General features: G+C 38.7%; 1 protein-coding gene across 2 annotated transcripts; it reads right to left on the bottom strand.

Annotated features, from left to right (window-relative positions):
• Positions 1-4,172: 4,172 nt before the first annotated feature.
• ewsr1b (EWS RNA-binding protein 1b) lies at positions 4,173-13,312 on the bottom strand. 2 transcript variants are annotated; one of them, XM_023281175.3, is made up of 15 exons: positions 13,241-13,312; positions 12,726-12,762; positions 12,341-12,392; positions 11,854-11,995; positions 11,387-11,582; positions 11,030-11,289; positions 10,754-10,913; positions 7,525-7,562; positions 6,915-6,947; positions 6,630-6,745; positions 6,418-6,547; positions 6,179-6,289; positions 5,187-5,313; positions 4,740-5,096; positions 4,173-4,562 (listed from the first exon to the last, which is right to left on the bottom strand). In XM_023281175.3, the coding sequence occupies exons 1-15, from the start codon at positions 13,254-13,256 to the stop codon at positions 4,526-4,528; spliced, it is 1,812 nt and encodes a 603-aa protein (XP_023136943.1). In that variant the 5' UTR covers positions 13,257-13,312; the 3' UTR covers positions 4,173-4,525. The 2 variants fall into 2 exon arrangements, with proteins under 2 accessions (XP_023136943.1, XP_023136944.1); XM_023281176.3 differs by having other exon boundaries at positions 7,525-7,559; positions 13,241-13,311.
• Positions 13,313-13,911: the final 599 nt, after the last annotated feature.

Below are 13,911 nucleotides of genomic sequence, written 5' to 3'. Positions count from 1 at the left end.
TGACAACATTATACATTATATATTAATAAGCTTGCTTGCTTTAGTAAACTAATATATACCTCAAAATTGTTAATGTAAGTCAAACAGTCGATACAAATGTCAGTCAGTTTGTTGCATTTCTGTGTTCACAGTGCTACTATTACACACTGACCGCAGTTCATGCTGCTTTGTACATCCTGTAAGAAAATGACAGACATGTTTTTAGGATTTTTCATTTGAGTTAACACATAAGCTCTTTCCATAATGAGTTATTTGTGCAGCCTCTTTACCAAACAGCCTAAAGACACAAAGGTCTTTAAAGCTTGAATTTTAGTATCAAGAGATTGCATCTCTCGTTGGCGCAACAACTTCCCTCCCAACTGTATAATCTGAGCAACTATTAAAGGATAAGATGAGCAGGAAACTCTGTGAAGCTCTGACAGGCTTGTCTGAAACAAGTTTTGCAACAGCTGTGTGATTGTTGTTTTGTAGGAGGAACACGGCACAAATCAAAGATCTAACAGGAGTGAGGACAGGAGCTGTAAACCCTGAGACAGGAGGAGATTGGGGATTAAACCGGGTGATAGTGAGATAGTCAGTAATCAAGTCTAAGCACACAGGCTGTAAACAGGAGTATAGTACAAAGCAGCCAGTTCAGGAGCACATGATCTGCTGAGTGTATGATAGAAAGTGTGTGTCACCAACAGTAGAGGATAACAGGGCTGCTGGTAGTGAGAGCAGCACAGTGGAGCTCATTCAGGAGGCTCTGTGATAGCGAGTTAAATTTAGTGTTGCATTAACTCAGGGAAATGTTTTATCATTCTTTCTCTGGTTTATCTAAAAACACAGGTATGATAGCCTAAAGACCATAGGTACATATTTCATGGAGGTTAAAGGGTACATGTCCAACTCATTGTTTGGAATGTTTGTCCTCATAACAAAACCAGAAGAAGAAGAAGATTTTTCTTAACTCTAGCTGTTATAACACCATCAGGTCTTTTTTCTTCTAATTTTATTAACTCTGAAAAACAGAAATTGTTTTCATACAAACATTGAATCTAGTGTGGAAAACATAACTAGCTTAATAAATGTTCTATTATATTTTAACCTGTTGCATGAATTGTGTGTTTTCCTGATTAAAGACATTACTGCTATCAATTGATGGACAAAAGTCAACAATCGTAGCATAAAAAGTCACCAGAATACAGAAAATGAAGTGTTTGGTGCTCAAAATTATTCCCCATTTTCCCAACAAAACCTATACTATATATCGTATTAAGTTTATACAACTCACAAACACAAGTTCTTCTGTTTCAGTAAACAATTTATCATTATTTTAAGAGTTTTTAAATGTAAATTAGCTGAGTTAACTGATCAGGTTCAGTCAACTTAACATATTAAATTCATTCAGCTGTGTAGAGTCTCAGATGATGTGACAGACTTGCGAACCTTTTATGTTTCCCTAATTTAAGGAGTCAGTTCTTTATGACATGAAGAACTATCAGCTCCACGCACTGAAACCATTTTACACCTCAGACATGTGACTCTGCTTCCAATTACGTTGATTTAAAACAAACGTACAGGAACAGAGACTGAATTCAGTGCCAAGCTTCCTCATGGTATGCACAGTTTTCATTATTATACAAAGAAATATTCAAAATGTAACACATCTTAAATGTCACATTGCAAGTTTTCACTGTAATTATGTTTTGAAAGCTGCATAAGACAAGTTTTGGGAGGGTTTTAATGCATGGCAGGTGGTTTGACGGCACTTTAGGTGTGTTTCCTTTTTTAATCTTGATTTAATGAATTAACCAACTTCCAGCTCAAGGTTAATTCAATTCATCATTTTAAGTCAAAAGACTTCAAATTAGGCAGGTAATGTCAGTATATTATGTGAAAATCAAATAAAATTCAGGATGAAATAAGTTCAACAAGACAATATAAGTTAATTCCACTAAATTACTGGTTAATATTTTACATTGTAAACTCCTAAACAAGACCATTGCTTACAGGACCAAAATCTTCACTTTGGTTTTGATACTGTTGAGGATTAATGACTTTCTTGTTCAGCATTAATGGTTTGAACTTTGGTACAATAGACCCGATTTTCCCATTTTAAAGGTGTTAGAAGTTTAAAACATCAGTGAATCGTGCTTAGATTTAAAAGGCAGCAGCAGCTGTTAATAAAAAAGAAGCCTCACCACCAACATTTGAATTAGAAGCTGCTATGAATTTAGTATTGTGTGCATCAATTATACAGACCTTTATTCAGAAAACCGCTTCCTCTATAAGCTTCAAATATTTCTATTTGGGCCTTTCATTTGTTCCCACCATCTCCTTTCCCCTTTAACAATCGTGGGCCGTCCTCTATTGGAGCAGCTCGTGTTCTCTCCTCAAGTGTGATTGTTTGAATTTAGGCAAAGCCCGCTGCCAAGAAGGAGGGCTTGTTTTCATTTAAAAAGAGGGATGTGTCTGTTTAAGAAAGAGAGAGAAAGAAAGAAAGGGAGGGATGGATGGATGAAGAGAGGGTGTGGAGGAGAGAGAAGAGAGAAGAGAGAAGGTGGGGGTTGGTGAGATCATTTTCTGGGCTGGGATGAATCAGCTTTTCTGTCAGTAAAGAGAGAGAGACAGAGAGAGAATTCAACACTCTATTAATCCACATGAGCAACTGGCCACAGCGAATGAGAAGCACTTCAAGATGTCAGCTGTGGCCGGGTTGCCCCAGGGACAATTTAGAGAGGCTCAAGTTTTTAAAAAAAAAAACAAAAAACACAGAGACATGAGCCTTGAATACTTTGTCTCAATAACAGGACAGAGGTCAGAGCTCCTCTAATGTACAAACCTGTGAGTGAGCAAACGACCTTTCAGACATTTGTAATTAAGGAGATCGGTCTGGTTCTTCCCTCTACAAGGAGGTCAGGAACAAAAACATTCAACTGCAGTTGAATAGATTTTGTGTCCTGCTTCAGGAGAGTTTAAATATGGCTGTGTTTTTGTTGTTTTTTGTAGTTTTTTTTACACAGGTTTAAAAAAGTTTAAATAAATCCCACGTTAAATGATGACATCAGAATCCTACAGGCTAGACAATCAAGTGGTAACATAAGTAGGTGTATAAAAAATTAAATAGTAAGACAGTCTTGATAGCCATATGTTTGACAGATGTTTTAAAAATGCCAGTGACGGACATCTCTGACTAATAACGCTGCTTAATTCAGCTTGATATCCTTATAGGGCCATACTGTTCAGCTTAATATGGAGACTAAATGTATTTGTGATATCTAAACACAAAGGTGCTTTTCACCACTTTACAGATCAGCGGTGTTTTGTCTTTGCAGCTTGGCAACACTAAAAAGGCAGAAAATTAATTCTCACATCTTAAGACTACATTTAAACGAATTGACTAAATCAAAAATTAAGTCACCGATTTTCAGGTCCTGTATTATACTGCAATTTCGTCACGCCAGCCCCAATTGTGTAAAACACATTTGACGTCAGAATGAATAATCTGAATCAGAGCTGCAGTAATTCAAGTTTTACAACACACTGCACCACCTACTGGCCAGCAATGTAACAGCAGAGGTAGTTTAGAGCTGCAGATGTGCTCCATCTATAGACAAGAATTACACAGTAAAAGAGAAAGTGAACAGCAGAGAACTATTCTAGGACAGAACCAATTTACTCAAATGTCCCCCCGATGTTCTTTTTCAACTTATGTAAAAAGGAAAGATAATTTTTGAAGTTACTCAAAGGCCAGTTAAGATCCTTTTGGCTAGAAATTTTTGATTCAAGGGCTTTAATCCAAGACAACACAATGCCCAATGTGTCCTCAGTTTTGCCTGCAGGGAGAGATGACATTTAATGTTCCTCACAGATGAGACAATGTGTCTTCAGGAGAGCTAAATCACTATCTGCGGTGAAGCCAACATCCTGCTGACCAAGTCATGTGAATGTGAAGGCAATAGCTGCTTTCATCATCTCCAGTTACTAAAAACTGCCATGTGTGACTCACGAAACCCCTCTACACAATCTGCAGGACAATTTATCGTCTTCAAGTAACATCACTAACACTGCAAATTCTCAGTTCATTTTAAGTGTTGGCAGAAATTTTAGAGGTTGCATTTATGAATCTGCTCCAGCTTTCTCAGGATACTTTGTAATAAAAGTTGAGTAAAGCAAACATTTCATAAACATGAAATCAGTAAAATTTTATTTCCCAAGTTTGTCTTCATACAATGGTAAGTTATGGGAAGGGGAGGCAATTATGTTAACGCATGAAAAATATTGCATTTTACAATACAATGTCAAACTAATCTGCGCATTTAAAAAAAACAGCAACAACAGAAAAAAAACATGCACAACACAAGATGCAGCATACAAGTGAGTAACTAAAAAAACTAAAATACAAAAATGGAAACGCGAGTTGAATGTAACTGCACAGGATGTACGAAAGCAGATCTATGACCATCGAAGAATGGAATCATAAATTAAAAATTTTCTTTTTAAAAATTGAATTCCACAAGAGGAACAATCAAGAAGTTTTCCTTCAGTAAGGTCGGTCTCTGCGCTCCTGGCGATGGTCCCTAAAGACAAGAGAACACACGACTGATCAGTATAATCTGACTACTGTAATACTTATGACAGTTGTGTCATGGATTTGCATTTACTGACTTTTGTGATGTTTCAGACGTTTATTTAGTTGACAAGAAGTCTTGGAATAAGTTAATTGTAAGATTGACTGTTGATAGTCTAAATCCTACCTCATATCCATCTTGCCACCTGGTGGTCCCATTCCTCTTCCACCTCTGCCACCCATCCGGTCCATCGGTGGTCCTCCACGTCCGGCCCCACGGAAACCTCCCCGATCCATTCCACCACGTCCTCTGAATCCCCCACGGTCGCCTCCCCAGCCTCCACGGAAACCTCCAGGGCCTCCTGGACCTCCAGCTCCTGCTGGCCCACCGCGGTCCATACCTCGGCCTCCACGCATTCCCATTCCACCTCTGCCTCGGTCACCTCCCATGGGGAAAGGAGGCCCGCCACCTAGCCCTTCTGGTTTGGGAGCTTTGCACTGGTTACACTCCATCCTCCAGGCAAAGTTCTGGTTGCCACAACCCCTAGAAACACATGACCATAACATAAGCTACAAACTTCTGAGATACAAAAAAAGCATCCAAGATGACATTGTGCCATGATGTAACACATACGGGTTAGGACACTCCCAGTCTCCTGCTCTCTGCTGCATGTTGCCTCCTGTGGGTCCACCCCTGCCCATACCACGTGGACCACCACGTGGGACAAACCCACCACGGTCTCCTCCACGGCCCATCATACCTGATGAGACAAGGAAATTACAGATCTTTTCAAATTTATGACTGGAAAAGGATAACTTTCCTATTTTAAAGTAATCTAACAACAGATATGATGCAGTTCAGAAGAGCAGACCTATTTCAACTGTGAGTCTGTCATCTGAAGCAAGACTGAGCAGTCTTAACATATTACCGTAATTCTGGAGTATTGAGTGCACCTGAATATAAGCTGCACCCACTAAATTTAAAAGGAAAAAAATTTTGTACATATATAAGCTGCACTTGTCTATAAGCTGCAGGTGTCCACGATGTAACATGAGATATTTACATAGAAAGATTTCTTTAACTTTTAATTAAATAAATGTTTTATTCCGAACAGTGCCTGTAACACGGCATAAAACGGCAGTAAAACGCATTGAGTCAGTTCACGCTGCTGACTCCAACGTCTCACCATCGATTCATTGATGCCAAGCTGACGTGCAGCAGTTCCGTTTCCTTCTTCGGCAGGCAGATCGATTGCCTTTAACTTAAAAACTGCATCATATGCATTTCTTCGTGTGTTTTCCATGATGAGGGTGTGTGCATGAAGCACAAAATGACTGATCTGAAGAATTTAGTGTGAGTGCATTTGATTTAATTCAGTTTCATTGGTCTGATGTGACTAGGCTCAACATATTGGTGGCATGAAGCTCGCCCTTAAAAATCTATACATTAGCCGCATCATTGTATATGCCGTACTCTACTTTTACTGAAGCTACGCTTAGATATTTCACAAAAACCTGAGGAAAAAGGTTGAAGGGTTCCAAATATCATAAGCAACTTCCAGTGAAAAGACAAGTGGGAAGATGCTCTCAGATAGTCCAACATTAACATATTCTGCTGATATTTACCTCCACGGCCCATCATGCCATCCCGCATGGGCATGCCACCTCTCATTCCACCCATCATTGGCTTTCGGCGTGCCATGGACACCTTAAGCCTTCGGCCTTGGAACTCTTTACCTACAATTAAAAATATAAATATTAAAAACATGTTAATCAAGTTATATTTGTCAGATACTTTTTAACAGGTGTTTTGAGAACAGTATCTGAGATTCCTTTTAGGTGTGATATGCAATCAGAAACCATACCATCAAAATGCTCCACAGCTGCTTTGGCACAGATAGGCTCCTCATAAGAAAGAGTGGCATCTCCCTTTGGCTTTCCTGTGTCCTTGTCTGTGTATATGTTAATGGCAGGCTGGCCAAGTCTGCGGTTCATCTTAACACACAAAGTAGAGGCTGTTTAGTTTCCACATTAGCTATGCTAACACCAACATTTAGAGTGGGGGAGCTATTCTTACCCTAATTGGGCCAACATGTTTGAAAAACTCAGCCATTTCCTCCAGGTTTGCCTTCTCAGTCAGTCCGGTGATGTAAATCGTGCTGTTCTCAGAATCATCCTGCTCTTCTGGGCGTCCTACAAGAAATCCATTTAAAAAAAAAAAAAAAAAAAAAAACAACAAAAAAAAAAAACATTAAACATCCAGGAGACAGGGATTTTTCATAGTATAATTTCTAGTGAGGTTTTGTATATACAACCTACCAATATCAAATAGCAGTAAGGGGTTTCACAAGTTAACACTCACCCATTTCACGCTCGTTGTCACTGTTCATAGGACCTGTAGTCCATCAGTCGAGGGGAAAAGAAACAGATTGAGAAAAGTCAGTGTGTGGAACTGAAGTTCAGTACACAACACCTGAGGAGTACTACAAAAGATAATCCAGACACTCCTTTATAGATGCATCAGTCATATTGGGAAGTTGAAAATGGCACCTTATGGTACACCACAATTCCCACAAGTGATATATTGAATTGAAAATGGAACACCTCAGACCCTTTGGCAAATAATTGTGTGTCATTTGAAAAGCCTCTAAGACCAGTACGAAATCCTCAAAAAAAAAAGAAAAAACAGGAATTCAACTCAGATTTGTTAAAACAGTAAAACGCATTTGAGTGGAAATTTGTCATTAACCTGTCAAAAACTCATTGTCAAACCATAAGCAGTGACTGAATTATTCCAAGTACCCCAGAGAAAATGGTCTCAGGCATTGAAAAAAATCCCCAATATTTTCAGATGTGTTCATGTAAATAAATTTTGCATACCACAATGTAAGACACATCAATACTCGAAGCATATTTGCTCAAAAAGTTTAAGGTTTTGAAAGGACTAACCAGTGTAATACTCGTTAACTTACCACCAGGCTTATTGAAGCCACCTCTGTCTCCAGCGCTGCTATGGGGGAATAAATGGAGATATGAAGGCGATTTCCCTTTAACAGCCACTTCCATGGCTCGACCAAAGTGGCTTGATTGAGGGAGTAATCAAAACATTCTAACTAGCCGGACAGCAGTTTAAAAAAATAATAAAAAATTCCCCAAAACTGTAAATACACATTTTACTCGAGGGGATTAGTGTATTAACTATGTGCCATTTCTTAACTAGCTCAGTACAACTTCAGTGACAGTTTTCAGTAGTGGACATACATTTGTGAAAAAATATTAATAACTAACATATTTTCACTGCCCTTTAAAAATGCAACAACAGCCCAAATGTTTGTACACAAGTAAACAGATTTCAGATGCATTGATGGCATAAATAGTTGCACCCAGAAACAAACCACAACCTTGACAACATTACTTCTAGGGAAAGTTACAGCTAAAACAGGTATGTACTGGTATAAAAATAGATACAATGCATCTGAAATTTCACAAGACTTGGGTGATCACATTTACCAAGTAATAAAACAAATAAAAGAAATACAAATATATACATTTTTTAAGACATTAACACCAAAAAGAACATTTACAGTGTCTACCAAGGTTACTTTAAATTAAAAACAAACACTTGGTCTCTTAATATACCCATCATGCTTATAAAAACCACCATCCTCAGTTCTTGAAAAAAGGCAGACCACGAATCTTTGTTTAAGCTCCCTCCTGTTGCTTAAGCTGGCGGCTCTGTACTGAGTACAGATACTTTTTAGAGAATAGATGGTTTTAAATGGCTCTCACTGTTACCTGTACGGTATAAATGTGACAAAGCATGTTAAAAAGTGCTCAAAAGAAAGTGATCAAACATTTGTATTCCAAACCACAAAAACAATTTAAAACATTTCAAAATGACATAATGTGCCCCCCCCACCTCCCCCCACACCACACAAATATACCTGTGCAAAGCTAAATCTACTCTAAAATTAAAATTTAACTGTAACTTTAACCTCTGTGCTATGACTGAATATAAAAAATATACTTGTGATTGTTTTCCTATTAATGACTTATTTACCACTGCAGCGGTGCTTGATTAGAGTCCCATACTGTATGAATTTCATTGACATATCAATATGTTTCTTTGTGTGCATGTACTCGCTGCACCAAAAACCAAGGAGACCAAGTCATGCAGAACTCTGTTCTAATAATACTGAGACTGGTAAATCAGAAAAGGTAATTGCTGGAAAACTTAAAAAGAACACTTGATGATTATGCCATGTGCTATTTCTCAATCAAAGATTTGGAGAAATAAAGCTTCCCAAAACCAAATACTACAAATGAAAACCTGTCACCATTGAGGACTGCCTCTGTATAGCTGATAACCCAAATATGCCGATTCAGCAATGTTGTTTCTCTTCTCATGTCTTAGTTTTACATCTAAAATAACTAACCTAAATCAAACCAAGTGTGCAGTACAACTTTCGATCACTTTAATACCCTTACACTTGTAACCCCTTCAATTTCTTTCAAGGTAGTTGAATAATATTGAATCTGATTTGGAGTTTGGTGAAACCAATTTAAAAAGACAATATTCAGCAATAGGAAACAAACTGAAAATTTGATTGCCATTTCAAAGAAAGTAACAGTCTTTACTTGGCTAGACTGTAAATGGGGCCTATACCTCCATCAAGTTTAAATACGTCCAGGACCAGCTTAATTAAGTTTGAAATTCATTCTCATGAGGAATACACATTTTCAGACCTTCAATACCAGAAAGTATAGAGCACTTGAAAGGCATTTTTGTAACCGTTCTGATATTACACTGAACCACACTACACCAAAATCCACAGACTAAGGGTATCTACATTAAGGCAATATCTAGAACACTCCTTACATATTATCAAGTTGTGTTTTCTCATGTCACAGATGCCAAAAATCATGTGACCCCTTTTCTTTTCCTCCAACACTGCAAAGGAGTGACACCACAAAATGCTGCCAATACATTTGGTTATTTAAAACAGTGCATCTGTTTTCAAAAAAATCCGTCAGATTTTTTATTGAATTTGCTCCTAATGTATTCTGATCATACATTTTTTGTTGATTCATTTTAACTTGGCCAAATACTGAAAGACAAAAACCCATTAAAAAGAGATCTAAAAACTTTTTCCAGTATAACAGAACATAAAACATATTCTCATCTTTTAGGATCAATGTTGGCTCTATAAACAGAGAAATGATTGATGTTAAGAAAAGAATATTTCCTCAATTACTCTGTCTCTGTAGATGATTCAACGTATTACTGAGGCTTTGCAGTACCATTAGCATATCAGACTTGCCATGTTTAATGGTGCCATTTTTCCTTTTGCTATTAATTCCTCAAAATGAGGACAAGACCTTATTGTCAGTGACAGCCCTGCAAAAACCAACCATACCCTGAAACACCAATGAATTTGTAAAATGAAGAAAAACCTTTGTATATATTGTATAATATATTGACCCAAATATTGCACTTGAATGAACAATGTGTATTTGAAAGGAACTGAATGCACTGCACGAGGTTGGTGACTTTTTATAAACTTCTAAAAATACCAATGTTGTGTTATATGGTCTTGCAGGATAGACTAAGTTTTAGTTAAGGACTCCAGTATCAAAATATATGAAAAATAATCTGTAGGCTTTATGCAACTTCTTACTGAGATGGTCAGATTGTAATGGTTTGAACGTTCCTTAAAGAATTCCCTTTAAATATTAATAAATGTAAATATTCCTGTAATAAGATGCTATCACAGTCCCCAACAAACTTCCCAATTATACTAAAACCTTTGACACTGACCCATAACCAAATGATGACCTATCATAAAAGCTGTTCACCCTCAATATTTATGCACAGGACTCTGTCCAAAGTAAACTTGGAATAAAAAGAACAAACCTTTTTGCTTACCTTTGGCCAAAAGAGGCAGGGCTGAGAGAAGCTGAATAAGAATGGATACAACTGATAACAGTGTTGCTGTCATGACATGCCATCATTGGTGTCAGACATTAAATAAGATCTCTATAATTAGTCTGATTAATCAGCATTGATTACAACTAACTCCTTCCCATAGTAAGGGAAGATAAAGTTGCATAATTTACTTGTCTCCGCCCTGCCCCAAGTGGCAACAGCACCTGTAGAGTCAAAATCAATGTGAGACTTGGGTACTAAGGAAAGACACTTACCCCATACCACGCCCCATGCCTCCGCGTCCACGATGCATCATTCCACCTCGGTCAAAGCCATCCCTGCCTGGGCCCCTGGTCTCCCCAACCCCTGGGTACCTTGAGGATTCACTGCCAGGGTAACCAGAACCTCCACCCTGGCCATCCTGTCTGTAATTATCTACAAAAGAGGAGCACAAACACATCAACACATACAGTACTTAAAGTATATGTAAAGTGGCATTAAAATGAGAAAACAAGAGTTTTTAAAAAAAAAGGAACAAAAGTAAAGCTTACTGTAATGGCTGGATTGGTTGTAACTGGGTGGTCCACCTTGCTGGCTGTACTGGTTGGCCGGTGGCTGCCCGTAGGAACCAGCGGCCTGAGGAGGGTAAGCAGGAGGAGCCTGTTGCTGCTGCTGGGTCTGCTGCTGGTAGCCCTGTGGCTGGCTGTAGCTGGACTGTTGGCCCTGGTAACCAGGCTGTTGTTGACCATATGCTGCTGGCTGGGAGTAGTTATTCTGGTTGTAACTAGCCGGCTGGCTGTTAGCATTGTAACTGACAGAGACAAAACAATGACAGAGCACAACATAAACAATCCGCATGTTCTTGTGGAACTCGGTTGTTATTTTAGTCATAATCGAGAGGTATATACCTTTGAGGTGCAGTGGGGGCAGCCTGCTGGCCATAACCAGGGTAGGCAGACTGTGCAGTATATCCTGGCTGAGAGCCATAAGACTGGGAAGCAGCTGGAGCAGCAGCAGCAGGAGTGCTGTCATAACCACTGGCTCCATACCCCTGGGCTGACTGCGAGTAGCTATGTGTAGTAGATTGGGCAGCAGGATAGCCAGCTGTAGAGACACATTAACGGCAAGGAGCGTTTTAGAAAGCTATAATGTGAGAGCACTATGTTAATACCGACTTAAGAGTCCATCCTTGAATCAAAAGCGCTCTAGAAAAGTCAGTCATTTTGTGTTACTTTATGTGTAAACCAGTCAGATTTGCAAGTTTACCCATCAGTACCTACAAACTACCATCAAGGAAATTCTACAAATTGTGCAACGCAGTCCTAAGCAGACTGGCTTCAAAATGATGAAGAATACTCCTATTTTAATAACTGACCTGATGCTTGCTGGCCATATGAGGAGCCATACTGTTGCTGCTGCTGAGGGTAACCTCCAGCAGCAGGTGTTGTCTGGGTGTAACTGCTGTCAGCAGCAGCAGGCTGGGCATATGATCCATAATTCTGCTGGCCATAGCTTTGCTGAAAGGAGAAAACACACGTTAGTTATCAGGCAGAATACACAACTATCAGTAATTCATCAAATGAAATACTTCATGCTCAAACACTTTTGAATTCAATATAAAATAAAAAAAAAAAACATTCATACTACTGAACTCAGACACCAGATTTTCTGTAGTTAGCCACCAGTTGCGGTTGTACCATTTTCAACATTGGACTTAGATAAACGTCTGTTTTCTCATTCGCCGTAACACTGATTCACTTAACTATTTCAGCCAAGGAGTTAAAATTTGCAAATAACACAATGATAGGTAGAGCAAAAAGCAATCCCCAACAATCAAACAACTCTATTATGTTAAATCTCACCTGTGCTGACTGTCCATAATTTTGTGAAGGCTGGGCTGCATAGGAGGCATACCTGTGAAAATATAGAAAGGAAGTTTTTGCATTAGAAGAGTAGGGTCCTGGTTCGACTTGACAGTATTGTGCATTCCTAAATACTGGTGTTTACCTGTAATAGGTATACAATAATAATTTAGACAAGATATTTCTATATTTACATTTGCATATGAAATATTTAGGTTGCTGGGTGTTTATTTTAAATGAACACCGTTAAATTGTCATTGTCGTCATCCTTTCCGTTATACTTCCTTTGCTCGCTTAATTGAGGTCACTCGTTCGATGCTTACAAAACTCCAACACCTAAAATTTCCATTCAAGTTTCTGTGGTAGGTTAAATGAAGAGTCTTACCCCTGCTGAGCACCAGTTTGATTGTAGGAGCTGTAATCTGTTGAAGAAAAGTAAAGTTTGTTGGTTAACGGCTCAACATCCGAACAATACGCGTTTAGCGCGCGAGCAGCACGTTGCACAGAGCAGTCGTCAGGTCGCCATTCTACAACAAGCTAACGTCCACCAACAGAAGCCATTCATTACACAAACGTGTCGCTGCCAAAGCAACAAACGTACACAGGACGTCTTAACACACACATTTAAAATGACATTTTTTGGATGATAATCTAGCGTAACCCTAAACGTGCACGAACACAAAGACCCATCCGCTAGAAAATACCGCAATGACTCGGGGCGCTAACAAGACCAGGCCTTAGACGTAGCGCTAGCCGGGTTCACGGTGAGACGGTATAGGACTAAATACAAGCTGGGAAGCCGACATACTTTCGTGTACAATAAAATAAACTACCTAACTGCGGATGAATTTACAGAATATCTTACAAAACAGATATAAACTAGCTTAATTCCTCACTCACCCGAAGCTGACGCCATTTTAGTGCCCGTGCGATACGACTGGACAGAGCTGACTGCCGAAGAACCGCTCTTAAACTCACGGAGCAGCCAAATCTCGCGAGATTTGGGCCAGCAGCCTGCCCTTGAACAGAGGACTGGTAATTAACATTATGCAACAAAAATAACCAGGGATTATTAAATTTGGTCTGATTTTACTTCAAAAGTGGGCAACCAACCTACTGTTCTACACTTGTGAAAACATAAAATACAAAAGCATCAAAAAGGAGGGGGAGACCGTCATCACTTCAAAAGGAGAATAAACTGCACTGTAATAAATTACCATAAAAATGCGGCCAAATTCTAACAGTAGGGAACACTTTTTCCATAATATACGTTAATACTGTAAAAATCTGACAAGAATGACCATTTATTTGCAGTACTATTATTATTATTTATGTCTTTTTTGAGTGAGCCACATGCAGCAACTGACTTTCAATCATTTTTTTATCCTCTATCCTAGAAACCAACAAAAAGTTTAGTAACATAATTTTGAGAAATTAAATCTTAAACTGTGAACCTGGTTACTCCATCTGATAGGTAGGTTTAATTGATACTAGCTTGGCATAATTCTAGCAAGCTTCTGGCAGGCCAAGAGCACAAGAGAGTATTTTCAGATAGTGTCGTCAACAGTTAT

The sequence above is a fragment of the Amphiprion ocellaris genome, chromosome 6, assembly GCF_022539595.1.
Source record: "Amphiprion ocellaris isolate individual 3 ecotype Okinawa chromosome 6, ASM2253959v1, whole genome shotgun sequence".
Classification (NCBI taxonomy): Eukaryota; Metazoa; Chordata; class Actinopteri; family Pomacentridae; genus Amphiprion; species Amphiprion ocellaris.
Note: the sequence above shows the minus strand (reverse complement) of the source record. Positions and strands in the feature narration are given on the sequence as shown.